Raw genomic sequence first — 18,071 nt, forward strand, 5'->3', positions numbered from 1 at the left:
TTGTTCCCGGCTTTCACGAGATTTCTTCTTGCGAGTCTTTTTATACTTCATTTTATGATTTGAATTAGTGGAATCTCGTTCATATTTGTTCTTGGAGAATTTGATTTAATTTTAACCAAGTAGGTAAAAGCATTTTGTATATAGTTGCATTCATATAGATAGGTTACATTGCATAAGTCCTACAATCCCTCTTCACTCTTTTGGTTCTCTTGAGCTTAGCATGAGGACATGCTAATGTTTAAGTGTGGGGAGATTTGATGCACCACTATTTCGTGGTACATTTTAGGTTGAATTGAGTGGATTTTATCCATTATTCTCACACTTATTCATATAATTCGCATGTTTTACATTTTCCTTCCTAAATTTGTGCTATGATTGAAAACATGCTTCTTTGGCCTTAAATTTGCTAATTTTAATCCTCTCTTATTACCATTCGATGCCGTGATATATGTGTTAAGTGTTTTCAGGTTTTTCAGGGCAGGAATGACTTGGAGGATGGAAAGGAAGCATGCAAAAGTCGAAGGAACACAATAAATCAAGTATTTCAGAATCTGGTAGCGACGCGCACGCATGGGCGATGCGTACGCGTGAGTAGCGCAGCAGGCATACGACGCGCACGCGTGGCTGACGCCTATGCGTGGACAGTGAAAACGACCAGCGACGCGTACGCGTGGGCGACGCGTACGCGTGACAGAGCGTCACGTGCTGCATTAAACAGAAAACGCTGGGGGCGATTTCTGGGCTGCTTTTGACCCAGTTTTAGGCCCGAAAACACTACTTAGAGGCTGCAGAGTGGAGCTAGAAGGAGAATCAATCATTCATACTTTCATTCACATTAGTTAGGTTTAGATGTAATTTTCTAGAGAGAGAGGCTCTCTCCTCTCTCTAGGTTTTAGGGTTTTTAGGTTTAGCTCTTCTTAAATTCAGATTTCTGCTTTCCTTTAATTTAGTTTCTCTTCTACAAGGCTTACTCTTCAATGTCGTCGTACCCTCTAAAATAGCAACGTTGCCTTGTTCTTCTCCGTAGCATCTTCTGAAATGATCTCCATGGCTGCCATGTCAGGCCGCCTTCAATCATAAGACACGAAAACGGTGGCTTCAACAACCTAAGCGTCACATACCCATTCTCGAGCCTTTAAACTGCAATTTCTGATCGGTATCCCTAACTGCCCTACCACCACGGAGAAGTTGTTAGCAAGACTCACCGTTTCGCATTTTCCATCGTACGTTTTCGTTCTTTAATTGAGTGACGGTACAAAATCGAACTGTTATCTCCTTGAGGTGTTGGCTTGAATCTGTTGATTTCTTGATATAACTTCTAAAACTAATGAGATTACGATAATAGGTAAACTACTTTAAAAATGATAAGTAAGTCAAACAATAGCCTTTTCCTCCCCGTGTCAGCATCTAATTATTTGTTTATCCATAGCTAGCATAGCCATCATAATTTGTGGGCATCATAGACGGCATGTGGACACCAAAAACGGTACCTTGTTATATATGTTAAATTTAAATGGAATTAATCTCTTATTTTATTAATTGATCAATATTTTTACTTTAAAGAAATTTGATCCTATTTTAAATTTGTAGATGTATTATATTCATAAAAGACAAAACAGAGTCATTCTATTTATTAAAGCTTGACACATTAATAAATTTACGTCTGAATTAAATTAACGTTTAAATATTTTTATTACATAAAAACTGTCTTCTATAAATATCAAACTAGTTTAATTTATTTCATGGTTAAATTTGTTAATATTTTAAAATATTATCAAAAATAGTAGTTTATTAAACAAAATTATTAATATTGGTTTAAAATTCCTAGATTTACTCTTAACTAAATAAGATTTCACATGTTCGGCTGGACTAAGGATTCCAGCGTTGCTGAACATGATATCCAGTTGTCCATGATTGTAGACAGTTGGCTGGACAAGGCTTTTCACTTGATCTTCGTCCGTTACATCGCAATGGAGGAAGGTGCACCTGTGAGTACCAATGGAGGCAGCTACCTGATTCCCAAGATCATCTTGGACATCCGCAACCACCACCATAAGGGCGCCCTCGTCGGCAAACACACAAACAGTCGCTTCCCCGATGCCGCTGGCGCCGCCTGTGACTATGGCCACTTTTCCCGCTAACTTTTTACCACCGCTGGGAGATGCTGATGTTTTTTCCATTTTTTTATGTATAGGTTTGGTGACTAGTCTCGTTATCTGCAGAGATTGATGAAGGTCGCAATTATTATTATTATTATATATTTATGTTCTCACATGCATCCATTAATTATTGGTCACTACCTAACCTATCTTTGTCTTCTATCTTTTCTTTATATATCAAAATTGACAAAATAGAGATCAAGAAAAACTCGAGTGTCTTGACTGTTATAGCATTATAGCTTAAGAAAATTAAAATAACTATAACTTTATCGCAAACAACTTTTATATTTAAATTGGAAGTCCTCTCTCCTCGAATCCAAGAGCTCCTCTAGGGTTTGAAGGAGTGTAGTGCCAAGTCCATTCCATCGTGCTCACATCTGTCTGTAACATTGAGTCATAGTCGCCTGAATGTAGTCCCAATATTGACCAAAATCTGACATAAACACAAAATATTATCATGTTAGGAAAAAAAACAACGAAACAGTAGATCCCAATAATGCTTCTGTTGAGTTAGAATTGATTTTGATATAGTGATATATGATGACAAACATTTATTATTGGGTTGAAAGCCAAAATGTGTGCTAACAAATTTAAGAATAAAGTGATAATCAGATCCTCAAAGATGTTGACCTTAGACTAATTAGTCTTTAAAGAAAAAAAAGTATTAATTAGGTCCTCCAAGATAGTAAACGGTGGATATGTATGTCCTTTTATCAATGAATAGTGCGAAACGAAATATAATTATCCATGTATTTCATTATTTACAGTGGTACATGTCTCATTACTGTCATATGAGCAGAAAAACGATGCAATTTTAGACAGTGAAGCATTTATTAGCTTGAGTTTTCATATACCCTTTATCAATTGATCTCTATTTAATTATTTATCACAAATTTTATCAAAATAAGTGAAATTTCGCTACAAAAGTTGTTATATACATGACTATCTTTCATAGATAGACACCTCAGAGTAATTAACAGTACATATAAGCATCACCGTTAAATTTTAGTTGATGAATTGATAGAAAGACATCATGTGTTTACCGTTTGCTATCCTGTAAGATCAAATTGGTACTTTTTTTTCTTTAAGGACTAACTAGTCTGAAGTCAAAATCTTCAGGAACCTAATTCCAAATTTAATTAGTGAACCAGACCCAAACAAGAAGCACACATAACTATTCTACATGAAGGCTTCAGTCCATAGGAAGGATGAACAAAAATAAGATTCACCATGCTTTTGGGCCATCAATTGCTGATCTCTAATCAAGACTAACAAGCACATTACAAGCCAAAGAAAAAATGCTCAGAATTGGTTTAAGCTAAAATGAAAACGAGATCTCTAAATATTGGCATCAAAAGGGAAAGAAAGAAAAAGTCAAACAATGAAGCCTAAGACAAATAAAAAAGAATATGTGCGCATAAAGCTGGATATGGCAAAAGCTTATGATAGAATATAATAGGACTTCCTAAAAGAGGTCCTAATTTCTATGGGTTTCTCTGAAAAATGGGTAAACCTCATTTGAAAATGTATCTCTACCAAAACAACTTCTCCTCGGTCCTCCTAAATGGGATCCCTAGTAGAAATTTCAAACCTGCTAGAGGACTCAAGACAAGGAGACCCTCTATCTCCCTATTGGTTTGTCCTGTGTGCTGAAGTTATATCAGGACTCCTTATCGCGGTCCAAAATAGCAAGCTGATTAGAGGCATCAAGATCGTAAAGCAAGCTCCACAGATCAACCACCTCTTCTTTGTGGACGAGACCATACTATTTTCTAGAGTACCGACCAAGACATTTTGAAAATCAAGGAATCACTTGTTCTATACCAGAATGTTTTAGGCCAGAGAATCAACTTAAAGAAGTCAGAAATCTCTTCTAGCCAAAATGTGCCAACTACCAGACAAATTCTGATCTAAGATTAGATGGGGATAAAGGCAATACTCTAAATACTTGGGACTCCTCATCTTGGTAGGGAGATTCAAGAATAAGGTCTTTGAGTTCATACAGGAGAGAGTATGGAAGAAGCTGAAAGGGTGCGAGGAGAAGAGTTATTTAGAGTGGAAAAGGAGACACTAATCAAAACGGTATCCCAACCAATCCCAACTTACATCATGGGTTGCTTTCAAATTTCCATCAGCCTCTATAATCACAGAGACTCTATGATAAGGAATTTTTATTGAAAAAACAAAAATGAAAAAAAAAAAAAGATGCATTGAGTAAATTGAAACAAGATATGGACTAGTAAATCGGAAGGAGGGCTTGGGTTTAGAGATTTTAAAGCTTTCATTTTCTCTCTCTTGGCGAAACAAGGGTGACAACTCATGAAAAGACCTAACTCTTTAGCAACAAGGATCATCAAGGTGAGATATTTTTCTAGGAAAAATTTTTTAGAAGCGTCTGTTGGCTACAGTCGGAGCCATATATGGAGAAGCATTCTCAAAGCCAGAGAAATCCTACACATGGGAGCAAGAACTTTAGAAAATAGGGGATGGTAGGTCAGTGAAAATTTGAGGGTCACCCTGGCTCCCAAACCAGAACAGACAGAGACTCTGGAGTCCTATAATCAATCTTAAAAAAAATCATAGAAATGAGATGAGATGTAAGAATAGTAAAGGAGAACTTCATGGAATTTGAAGCCACACAAATCATAGAAATTCCTCTACCTATATAACTAACCAGCCAAATCAATATTATTGGAAATTCACAAGAAATGGAGAATTTAAGGTCAGATATGCTTATCACAGATTTATGAATTTGAAGAAATCCCAATATAGAAGCAGCACCACTCCAACAGTGGATGAACCGAATTGGAAAAGGCTCTAAAAGGCAAAAGCGCATCCGAGATCAATAAACTGCACATGCACATGGAGAATAATAAACAACTTGCTCCCCACAATAGTTTCATAGCCCCCTGTCCATTAGAACTTCTGAAAATCCAGAATCAAATGCAGCAACACGGATTGAGATGATCTTAAATGAATGCAAGGGCTATTTTGTACAAGCCTCCAAATGGATAGTTATAAATGAGTTGCTCTTTGAAGGTAGAACGAAGACGCCCATGGAAGTAGTGGATTCGGTAAACCTGAGATGTGAAGAATATATGTGTGCTCATATTATCAATCAACAATGAATGCAATCTCTTGTACCATGTACCAATAGCTCTGGAATTTGGAATTTCCCACCTACCAATCTCCTAAAAATAAATGTCGATGCTGCATGCATTGACGCTGAAGCTTATCCTCTCCAACCTTACGAAGGTGAGGCAAAGGCTTGCTTAATGGGCCTCTAAAAATGTTGCTTCCTCAACATAATTACACTACCTAAAGACAAAACAGATACATAGCAACTATTTTGACTCCTTTAGACGGCTTTCATCTAATTTCTTCCTTAAGATCAGTTTTATTTTCAGATATTAAAAGAAGTAGAAATAGAATAGTTTATGAATTGGCTCAAATGGCTATTATCAAACCAAATCAAATTTAGTTGGAAGAAATTCCAAAAAATATTTGTAACCTAACAAAATTGGACCTGATCCTATTCATGAATGAAAGTTACCTATTTAAATTATCAAAAACAACTTTTATATTTAAATTATGAAATTAGTTTCCTCAATAATATAAACAAAGGATCAACTTGCAAAGGAGGAAAACAAATTAAATCCATTTCAAGAAAATAAATCTTTAGTTACTATAGTTGAATAATATAACAAGTATCCAGCCAATTTTTGGGACTTTAGTGTAAATATGAAACCAACATATGATTTATGAAATAATTGGTACCGCGAGAGATGTTATTAAATACATCCCAAATGCTCAAATTGAAGCTTCATGTAAGTAATGACAATTTGGGTGAGGATGTTGTTACGAAAACGGTGAGATTTTGGGAAATGGAAATGGTGGTTGTAATTCTAGTTAAATATATGAATTAATTTTGAAAAACGAAAATGTCATCTCATTATTGAATTAAAATAGTGAAACTCACAAATATTAAAAATTACAAATTCAAAAACTATTAAATATTATTTTACCACTTTACTAAAATCTTATTTTAGAAAACATTTTCTCACATAAATATAAATTTATAACTGAAAGAATTACCAAATTTGTTCAAAAGAAAACGTACGTTAATGGAAGGAATTACGTTATAAATTTAAGAACAACTTCAATTAGGGATGCACATGACTCGGTCCGGTCTGAAGGCTCGGCCCGGTCTCGAATATTTTAGTGGTTAATTTAGTGTGATTTCATCGGATTTAGGGTTGGATAAGAGTCTCAAAAATAGACCCGGTTATTATTTCGAGTCGGGTTCAGGCCATAGCTCGGGTCACCCGAAGTCGGTCCGGTGGCCCGGCCATCAAACACAATTAATATTTTGTGTTATTAGTGATGGATCATGACTATTCTTATGTGGAATTTAAGTATTGTAAATCTTAATATTTTGTATTATTAGTCATTATAAGACTATAAGTTAATGTTTTATGTTTAGAATGCATAAGACTTTAGACTAATGCATAATATTGTGTTATTTGTATTGATTTAAATATTTGGTATTATTAGACAATATTAGTATTGATTGTGGTTATGCTTTAGTATTGATTGTGGTTATGCTTTAATTTTGAAGAATGATTGGTTCTTGTTATATTATTTTTCTAAGTGAATTTTACCATGTTAAATAATGGTTGGAGTCTTGGAAATTTGGATATTTTTACATGCTAGCTTACAAGAAGGTATCAACGTAATGTAATGTTAACGGCTTGGTTTTCACCCGGTTTTCACCCGGTATAATTGTGACTCGAAAATATATTGGTTTCATCGGGTTTAGGGCTGGATTCGGGTCTAATAAATAGATCCGGTGTATATTTCGGATCGGGTTTGGGTCACATCAAACTCGACTTCACCCGACCCATGTGCACCCCTAACTTCAATAGAATATTTTTGAAGTCATTTTTAATACTTTCAAGAACCTATTAACTAATTTATAACTGAAATTTATATTGAAATTGATAAAAAAATAAAACGGTAAAAGTCTAATTAAATTGAAACCAAATATTAGAGTAGCAAATCTCAGTTCTAATTTTAAATCATTATTCCAAAAGTGCTTATGTATCATTTTGTAAGATTCAAAATAAAATTAAACTTAAACTAACATTAGAGATGCTTTAAAGTTCTAACTCACCAGAAAAATTTAAAATGCAAGTAATAAAAATGAAAAAATCAAAGTCTAAGATTCATTAGAATTATATTTAGGACTTTAGAATCTTGTCGAGGGTAAACCTGATTTTATTTCTCAAGTTAAAAATATTTTAAATTAAGTTAAAAATAATTTTAAATTATAAAATTCAATTTAATTTGACAAAAACTTATTTAGATTCCAAAAAACATGTTTTAAGACTTTTTTTTTATCAAATATTCGAGTGTAAATTAATTCAATCTCGAGTCGTCAAATTTTGAAAAATTGACTTTATAAAAATTAATTTGAAAAATGTGTAATTTTGACTTTTTAAACTATATCCCAACCACTCGTAACATTCATAAGGATTTAGGACTCTATAGTCTATAAATAGAGGTTATTGGCCTTGGTTCAAATATATACATTCTAATAAATTTATGCCATCAAATTGCAGTGTACATTATTGCAGTGGTTTACAAGCACTCACTAAAGCTTGATATATAGTGAAAAATATTTAATACTTTGGTGGAGAGAACTGAACGTAAGCAAAGAGGTACAAAAAATACTATTACAGGATTTAAACTCTTAAAATTTGCTTATTGATCCATGAAAAATTAAAACACATTTTTTTGAGCTAAAATTTATCATTGATTTTGTTACTCAATTCACCAATACCTTGAATATATTTGCACTTAATGACTAACATGTAGCGTCAAAGTTTAATTATTTAATTCTCAATATGGGGAGAATTGAAAGCAAGAAAGGATGACATATTTAACAAAGAAGGAGGGATAAACGTAGAGGAACGGACTCAAGATCAAGCAATTACGAGAGCACTAACAAGGAAAACGTAGTACGGACGTGGAAGGAGGTAGAGAGGATGACGCACTCGGTATTTGTTGACAATCTGCCTGATGATAACACAAAAAAGAATCTATTTCGAGGGTTTGGGTGGGTGGGAGGAATCGTAGATGTGTACATTTCAATAAAAGAGAGGTGAGGACACTCAGGATGATTTGCATTCATAAGGTTTGACTCATTAGAGGGAGATGAAAGTGGGGCGCCACAAACGGATGGTGTCTCCATCAAGGGCAAGAGGGTTGATGTGTCGTTTGTAAGGTTCATGAGACAGAGTCATACGAGAGGAATAGGTATTACTGCTAATTCTGGAGTATGGAGAGAAAAAGAAAGCGTGAACCTGAGAACAAGAAGGTAAAGACAAGATCTGGACATGGCGAAGCATTTTACTGGAAAGGAAGTAGTAGTGGGAATGAATAAAAATGCTAGAACGAAGGCCCATGAAAATACGAAGCCTAAGTAGAACAACCCAAAAAGGAAGGTGGTAGAGGGGGTAGTCTTCGATGTGCAAGTGGATATTTTGAGCAGAAGCATTATGACATCGAAAATCAAACCGATTAAGTTCAACCTGTTATACTTAATATAATTTTAATATACATTATAAAATTATCATTCACGGGAAAGATCTTTAAATTTATGATTATGACAAATAGAAATGAGAAGAATTACTAACCTTGATCCATGATAATGATGGTATTGGGAAAAATTCACTTTGTCTATTCCTTTGCCTTCTTAATTCTTTCTTCAATTTGGTTATTGATGGTGAGTGAAGAAGAAAGACTTTATAGGTAGGAAGAGAGGACTGAATTCTGATTTCTTTTCATAAAAATCAACTTCCATCAAGTTGGTTACATTTTAAAATAATCATGTAACTTCTTTTTAATTAAATATTTATTAAACCAATAAAATAAGACACATCACACACATGAGACATCATATAATAATATAATTTCTTACATTCTCCCACTTAGCTCATGTGTCATTATTCCTATTGATGGTTTAAGAAATATTTATCATAATGCGTATTTCTAAGCAATTACTTGCATAGCTTAATTTATCATGATAAGAATAAAACTAGCATGAGTCATAGCGGTTGTACGTCATCTAATCGACATAGTCCCTTCTATGTACTATAAAGTTAGCCACATTCTTAACATGAGCCATAATTAGGAAGTATATAACATAATTAGTCCAACAATAATGTCTTCATTGTAAGACAATACCTGATTATTTTAATTCTATTATGTATACAACAAATTGAAAATCAGGTAATACAAAAACATTAATTCATTTGAGCTCAAAATGTCAATATCCATGAAACACAAACTTCATTAAACATACATTGATCCTATAAACTAATAATACCCATCCTTTCAACATGACTAGTAAATATTTTGGGCGGTAACCCTTTAGTCAAAGGATCAGCAACTATAATATTAGTGCTAATGTGCTTTATTGACACTCTTTGTTTCTGAACTTCTTCTTTAACAGCAAAGTATTTCGATTCCATATGCTTAGCACCTTTGGAATACTTGTCGTTTTTTAGAAAAGAAAACTGCTGCGGAGTTATCACAATAAATTTTCAGCGGCCTAGCAATACTATCAACAATTTCAAGCCCTGAAAGAAGTTTCGCAACCACTTACTTGAACCATGGCCTCAAAGCATGCCACAAATTCAGCTTCCATTGTAGAAGTAGTAATTACTGACTGCTTCGCACTCTTCTATGATATTGCTCCTCCAGCTAAGAGATACAAATAACCAAAAGTAGATTTTCTTGTATCTACGCAACCGGCAAAATCTGAATTTGAATATCCAATCACTTCAAGGTGATTAGATCTCCTATAAGTAAGCATGTGTTCCTTTGTCCCTTGCAGATACCTTAAAACTTTCTTTGCAGCTTTTCAATGATCCGATCCTGGATTACTTTGGTATCTGCCAAGCATACCAACTGCAAAGTTGATATCTGACCTTGTGCAAGTCTAAGCATACATCAAACTCCCAATAACAGATTCATATGGAATTCCTTTCATCTGTTTCCGTTCCAAATTATTTTTTGGACATTGCATAAGACTAAACTTGTCCCCTTTTGAATTGGAACAGGTGATGCTGAGCATTGTGCCATTCTGAATCTCTCTAATACTTTATTAATATATGATTTCTGAGACAATCCTAATAGTCCTTGTGATCTATCTCAGAATAGTAATTACATAACTTGCCTCACCCATATCTTTCATTTCAAAGTTATTAGAGAGATATTTCTTAGTCTCGCTTAATAGACCAAGATTATTAGAAGCAAGCAAAATATCATCAACATATAGAACTAAAATAATGAATTTACTCCCACTGACCTTCAAGTATATACATCGATCAATGGTATTTTTCTTAAATCCAAAGGACAGAATGGTATTATTAAATTTGATAAACCATTGGTGGGATGCTTGTTTAAGTTCATATAGTGATTTCTTAAGTTTACACACCATTTGTTCTTTTTCTTCAACCAAAAATCCTGTTGGTTGATCCATGTAAACATCTTCATTTAAATCCCCATTAAGAAAGGCAGTTTTTACATGCATTTGATGTAACACTAAGTCATAATGAGCCACCAAAGCTAAGATAATCCTTAAAGAGTCTTTGCTAGAAACTGGTGAGAAAGTCTCTTTGTAATCAATGCCATCTTTTTGAGTAAAATCTTTGGCAACAAGACGAGCCTTGTAACGTTCAAGGTTGCCATGAGAATCACGTTTAGTCTTAAAGATCCATTTACACCCAATTCTCTTGCATCCTTTAGGTAATTACACAAGGTCCCATACTTTATTTTGTTCCATTGATTTAAGCTCATCTTTCATGGCCTTTAACCATTTATCAGCATTATCACCATGAATGGCTTGTGAGAAAGAAACTGGATCATTAGTAACACTCAAGTCATTTTCTGACTCTTGTAAATACACCACATAGTCATTAGAAATAGCAGATCTTCTTTCTCTTTGAGACCTTCTTATTAATGTCATTTCTTGTGGTTGTTCTATTATCGGCTCCTCATTAACCATGGGATTAATAAATTCTTGTTCCTCTTGATTGTTATTTAGTCCAACAACAACAGGATCAATAATTTATTGTTCCTGTTGATCGTGATTAGGCTCAATAACATTTGGAATAACAACTCCAGAAGTAGAAGTACAAATTGAAGGAACTTGAATTCTGACTTCTTTAATCTCCACATTTTGTGAAGTTGTACTCCCACTGGTCTCACCATTCTCAATGAACCGTGTATTGCCAGTTTCAATTATTCTTGTACTATGAGTAGGACAATAAAATCTATATCCTTTTGATTTTTCTGGATAACCAATGAAATATCCACTGATTGTTCTTGAATCCGGTTTTTTTTCTTGCGGATTATAAGCTCTTATTTCTGCTTGACATCCCTAAACATGTAGATGTCTTAAACTAGGTTTTCTCCTAGTCCATAACTCAAAAGAAGTTTTAGGAACTGCCTTACTAGGAACCTTATTTAATAAATACATAGTAGTTTTTAAAGCATACATCCACAATGATATAGGTAAAGATGCATTACTCATCATTGTCCTAACCATTTCTTAAAGTACGGTTTCGCCTTTCTGATACACCATTTTGTTGAGGTGTACCTGGCATAGTGTATTGAACACAAATACCACATTTTTCAAGGAATTTAGCAAATGGACCTGGATTTTGTCCTCTTTCGTCGTATCTTCTATAATATTCACCACCTCTATCAGATCTAACGATTTTTACCTTTTTATCCAACTGTCTTTCTACTTCATTTATATAAATTTCTAAAGCATTAACTGCTTGAGATTTATCATAAAGTAGATAGACATAACCATAACGTGAATAATCATCAATAAAGGTGATAAAATATTTTTCTTTATTGAAAAAGTTTACATCAAAGGGTCCACATATGTCAGTGTGTATAATTTCAAGAAGTTGGGTACTTCTTGTGGCTCCTTTTCTTGTATGTTTTGTTTGCTTCCCTTTAATACAATCTACACAAATATTGAGATTATTAAAATCCAATTTTGGAAGGATGTCATTCTTTATCAACCTGTCCATTCTTTCTTTGGAAATGTGACCTAAACGTTTATGCCACAAGTAAGCAGAACGTTCATTCACTAAACCACATTTAGTGCTAACTTTATGATGCAAAGTCATAGGTGATTCAGCATATAAATCATCAAGATTAAATTTATATAAACTATCAGAAAGTATGCCAGATCCAATTATATAGTTGTGCTTAAACAAACTGAAACAACTATTATTGAAATTAAAAGAGTATCCAGCAACATCAAATTTAGATAAAGAAACTAAATTCCTAGAAATACTTGGTACATAAAAAGTATCTAGCAAATCTAAATGATGTCCAGTGTCGAGAATCAACTGATAAGTCCTAACAGCTTCTACTGGAGCTTTATCTTTATTTTTCATGTAGACAAACTTTTCATTTGGCCTTATGGTTCGGGTTGTAGGGAATCCCTGCATCGATTTAGAAATATGAGTCGTACCTCCAGAATCAATCCACCATGTATTACAAGGAACTTCAACTAAGTTTGATTCAACACATACATAAGCATAATTAAGTTTATTACCTTTCTTTTCAAACCAAGCCTTCCTCTTTAGACAATCATTTTGGAAGTGTCCAGGTTTCTTGTAGAAATGACACTTATCTTTCTTCTGGATTTTAGAAGAGGACTCAACAGTCTTTAATGGTCCCTTTCCCTTTTCCTTTTCATGCTTCTTTCCAGTTTTCTTTCTAACTCCTTGATGGTTCAGGTAATGGATAGAATGATTTCCTTGATTCTTAAGTCTGGTTTTCTCTTAAACTAACATACTATGCAACTCATGCACATTCTATTTATCCTTCATAGTATTATAATTTATTTGAAAAGGACCATACTCAAGATGGTAATGAGTTTAAAATAAACTGCACAAGAAAATTTTCATCCACTTCCATTTCTAATGACTTAAGTCTTGCTGCAATATTTGTCATTTCAATGACATGCTCATGCATGTACGAGAACCATCAAATTTCATGGTGGTCAAAGTACCCATTAACGTCCCAGCAAGAGACTTATCAGCAATTTGGGAGCGTTCTTCCACAAGTTTCATAAATTCTTTAGCATTATTAGACTTGGAAAGAGCTGACTTGATGCTATTTGCTATGCTCATCCGCATAAACTTAAGACTAAGTCTGTTTGACTTTTTCCAAGCTTTATAATGAGCTTTTTCTTCATTGCTACTAAGAACAGTAATAGCAGCAGGTTTCTGAACTTGAATTGCTAAATCAAGATTCAAGACACTAAGGTGAAATTGGACTTGTTCAGACCAATAAGAAAAATTCAGCCCATTAAACATTGGAACAGACGTAGCATGCGAATGCAATGCGACAGGAAGAATTGCTACAATTATCACATACTTTATATTAACACTTTGAGTCATAAGATAACACATTATTTAGATTCAAAGAGCATTCATAGAAACATTCAAAGTATATTAATATTCTCCTTTAGGTGATATATCAATATACAATAACACAATGATGCCAATAAATTTAACTTTATTTAGTAAAGATACATGCACCAATTAAAAATATTTAATATCTTTGGATATTTAAATACTAATAATATATATATATATATGTGCTAACAATCATGTTCATTAATTATAAGATCAACTAATCAACCTTTGGGTGATCCTTAAATATCTCATAATAATGAACTTCAATTAACATATAAATAATTATCATATAGCATCTTTTCTTATATGTAATTGATACAAAATAATAAACATGATATTAACTAAAATTTTTAGATTTGACCACTTTAGTGATTAACAAACCTTAAAATTTCAATACAAAATTTTCTTTTATTGTTACAAAAATAAAAGATACTGTTTACTTTCGGCTAAAATTTGAGTACTTTGCTACACAAATTGGTAGAAAATTAAAGAAATTGAAAGAGTTTTCTCATTATTCTGGATTTAAAAAAAAATCGCTGTTCATAAATATGCAAGCATAATAACGCAGTGCGTAACAATGGAAACCAATTTCATAATAAGGTCCCGTAGCTCAGTTGGTTAGAGCGTTGGTCTTATGAATAAGAGGAAACCAATTTCAATATATACACAGTATAATAGCAATGCCTTGATCACTTATACATACAAGCATTAAACTTCATGCACAAAACTTCATGAACTGAAAATATAATTTACAAGCTCTTATAACTGCAGATTTCATGCTATATCAATTTTGCAGTAAAATTTTATTTTTATGGACAATCATAAATTTCACAACCTAAGCGCTCTGATACCACATGTTATGCTCAATATAATTTTAGTATACATTATAAAATTATCATTCACAGGAAAGATCTTGAAATTTATGATTATCACAAATAGAAATGAGAAGAGTTACTAACCTTAATCCATGATGATGATGATATTAGGAAGAATTCACTTTGTCTATTCCTTTGCCTTCTTAATTCTTTTTTCAATTTGGTTATTGATAGTGAATGAAGAAGAAAGACTTCATAGGTAGGAAGTAAGGACTAAATTCTGATTTCTTTTCATAAAAACCAACTTCCATCAAGTTGGTTACATTTTAAAATAATCATGTAATTTTCTTTTAATTAAATATTTATTAAACCAATAAAATAAGACGCATCACACACATGAGACATCATATAATAATATAATTTCTTACACAACCTACTGATGAGCATGTTAACGGACGAGTGAGTAGGTGATGACAGGATTGAATGTAGAGACATATGATCCCATAAGTGCTTGATCACGCTTGAAAATAAAGATTATAGAGAAAAAATACTCAATGATATAATACTCAACGACTTCTTTGATGAGCTCTAACCTTATTAGAGTTTTATGTGGAATCTATCAAGAAGGGTGTGGGTGGAGATAATGAGAGTTCTAGTGCATTTATGGTTAGAGAAATCATTCTAGAATATAGAAAAAATATGGGGGAATATGGTCATGATGGATGGCCTCACGGAGAATTACTGCTCCTTTTGTGCGGCCAAAGTACTAATAGACTCGTATCAATAGGAACCAATCCAGGAGTGGGGTATAATGAAGGATGGGGACAGAAAGTTTAAGGTTTTTGTGAGGGATTTCAGATGGGAGATTTACAGTGTGTAAGTCCATCTGAAAAGTATGGCAAGTAAAAGTGAAGGAGGTCTAGAGAGTAGATCGAATAGTAGCAAGACCTATGACAATAGTGAAGCTTCAAGGTGGGAGGTCATTGTGTAAGGCGGGATCCACTTGTAGAGGAGTTAATGCAGAAGCGACTAGAAGATATTAATAAGAATGTGGGCTTTAGTGCTTGGGAGGGGTATGATTATTATCTGAGGAGGGGAGTTACAGGAAGCTTGGCAAAGTGGTCAACAATGTTAGGATGAAGGGATTAATTTAAATTTGAAATCACATATGTGGAGTCTATTAGATTGCAGTGTTACAAGGCCCAAGGTATTAGTGACAAAAATAAGCAGCTAAGGACTTCACATTGGACAGAGCAAGTAGAGAACTTGGAACAAGAACTTTCTGGTGGGTTTAGCCCATACCCACCTGGTTTTGGACCCTGCTTCTCTATGGCTTAAATGCACCAAAAAGCTTTTCCGTTGGGTAACTCTAAAGAGATTAACACTCAGAGTTCTGGTGAGGCACTGGGGCGTATGGAAAGATGCGTCTCCTTCTACAAGGGATCATAAAGAGAACATCTCCAGCTCCGTAGAAGAAGCAGTGGCAACGAGGAAGGTTTGTGAGGAGGCGGCCAGGTATGGTATTTGTTGAGGAGGAAGAAGATATGATTCTAGAAATACTTGTTAGATTAGTAAACAAAAAAGAGAGCACGCCTTATGACCTGAGAAAGAGGGAAAAGACGGTCGTGGTGTGCAAAAAGGGGCACGGTAAGGGTGGCTGGCACACACAAAACCCAGGTGAAGTTTCTTCTCTTAAATGAAATTACTTTTTTGGAATACTAGGGAGTTTTGGGGAAAAGGACATTAGGGATAGTTAGGAGGTTATGCTCAAAGAATAAAATTGATTTTGTAGGGTTGGTGGAAATTAAGAAAGAAAATTGTGATAGAAATATGGTGTTAAAACTGTGGGGACTGAGTTCATTTAAATGGGTATCCATTGATGCGTTAGGAAACTCAGGGGGTCTAATTTGTATCTGAAGGCCTGATTTTGTTGAAGGATCTCAAGTTTTTTCAGGGGCTAAGTGGTTGGCAGTGAAGGACTTTATAAAAGAAAAAAAATATGGCTGGTTTGATTTGTGTTGTTTATGGTTCCCATAAAAGAAAAGAGAAGTTGGATGTATGGACATAGATATCAAATTTGAAAACGAATTGTGGTGTCTCATTGATTATGGAAAGTTATTTTAATGATATTATGAAGCTTAAAAACAGAATTGGGTATAAAACATTGTCCCAGAGTGGCTATGAGTCCAAGACATGGATAGATGATATAAAACTTTTAGAGCTAGATCTTAATGGGAGAATTTCACATGGTATGGAGGAAGAGCTGCAGCAGGATTGATAGGATGTTTGTGAATAGTGAATGGCAGGAGGTGTTTAATACCTTAAGTTTAAACGGTCTCCCTCGTTCGCTTTCGAATCATTGTGCGCTTTTGGTGGATTCTGGGGATGTCGACTGGGGTCCAAAGCCTTTCCAATCCTTGAATGTATGGCTATCACAATGAGGAGTTTGTCTCGATAGTAAAGGAGGAATGAGGAGTCTACTTTGCTTCAAAAGTTAAAGGGTATGAGAAGGTGATAAACCACTATTTTATGGTTTATATTATGTTTAATTGTGTGGTTTTATCACGATCTTTACCCACTTATTCATTAAATAAGCATGCATTTATAATTCCTTTCTAAAGTTATTGTATGATTGAAAACTTGCTTCCTAGAGACTTTTAATTATGTATTTTATTTCTCCTTTATTCTATTCGATGCCGTGATATGTGTGTTAAGTGTTTCAGGCTTTATAAGGCATGAATGAGTTAGAGATTGGAAAGGAAGCTTGCAAAAATGGAAGGAACACAAGAAATTGAGGAGATGACCAGTGAGAAGCGACGCGGCCGCATGGATGATGCGACCGCGCGAAAGAAAGGAAATCGCAGTGACGCGGCCGCATGGAAGACGCGACCGCGCGGCATGGAATAGCACGAGTGACGCGGCCGCATGGACGACACGCCCGCGTGGCAAAGCGAAACGCCGAATGACGCGTTCGCCTGAATGACGCGTCCGCGTGACATGCATGATCTGCATAATCTGTAGAATCGCTGGGAGCGATTTCGGGACTTATTTTGACCCAGTTTTCGGCCCAGAAAAGCAGACTAGAGCCAGAGAACATGCAGAAACCAAAAACAACATTCATTCCGCATAGTTTTTAGTTTTAGATCTAGTTTTCCTCTCCTCTAGGTTTTCTCTCTAGACATTGATAATTTTTAGGATTGGTTATTTTTCATTATTTTTGCATTGGGATATTGAGAAGAGTTATTGCCTCATCAAGACTTCGACATTCTAGTTCGTTCTCTTTACTTGTCTCTTACTCTTCCATGTTCCTTAATTTGCTTAATTTTACTATTGGATTATTTTAGCATTTATTAATACAAGAATTACTTTTATTTTTAATTAATCTTTTGATCATTATTTATCATGGCTATCATGGCTTTCCTTTCTTATGTTATGAATTTTACATTTACAATGAGCGAGTAGTTCCCTAACTTGATGGGGAGTTGATTGAAAGGAACCCTTGAGTTGGGATGCTCAAGAGAAAGATTGTAATTGGATTTATTGTTGGATTGTTCTCTAGTCACTAACACCAATCCTCCCAAGAG

General features: G+C 34.3%; 1 protein-coding gene and 1 long non-coding RNA gene across 3 annotated transcripts; both read right to left on the reverse strand.

The window, feature by feature from the left end:
* On the reverse strand, nucleotides 1,420–2,180 carry LOC110272087 ((-)-isopiperitenol/(-)-carveol dehydrogenase, mitochondrial-like). The gene is made up of 2 exons (XM_021123902.1): nucleotides 1,835–2,180; nucleotides 1,420–1,490 (listed from the first exon to the last, which is right to left on the reverse strand). The coding sequence occupies exons 1-2, from the start codon at nucleotides 2,178–2,180 to the stop codon at nucleotides 1,420–1,422; spliced, it is 417 nt and encodes a 138-aa protein (XP_020979561.1).
* LOC110272274 lies at nucleotides 2,358–5,641 on the reverse strand. 2 transcript variants are annotated; one of them, XR_002363417.1, is made up of 2 exons: nucleotides 5,344–5,641; nucleotides 2,358–5,239 (listed from the first exon to the last, which is right to left on the reverse strand). It is a non-coding gene; the product is annotated as an uncharacterized LOC110272274 (long non-coding RNA). The 2 variants fall into 2 exon arrangements; XR_002363418.1 differs by having other exon boundaries at nucleotides 5,340–5,641.

Source organism: Arachis ipaensis, chromosome B05 (genome assembly GCF_000816755.2).
Source record: "Arachis ipaensis cultivar K30076 chromosome B05, Araip1.1, whole genome shotgun sequence".
In the NCBI taxonomy this organism is placed as follows: domain Eukaryota; kingdom Viridiplantae; phylum Streptophyta; class Magnoliopsida; order Fabales; family Fabaceae; genus Arachis; species Arachis ipaensis.

Bases quoted from the DNA above. Each gene is read 5' to 3' on its own strand.
- LOC110272087 (XM_021123902.1), bottom strand. From the start codon at position 2,180: ATGGAAAAAACATCAGCATCTCCCAGCGGTGGTAAAAAGTTAGCGGGA. The intron at 1,491-1,834 runs GTAAATCTAGGA...ATATATAACAAG, and splicing joins GAAATCTTATTTAGTTAAGA to GTACCGTTTTTGGTGTCCAC.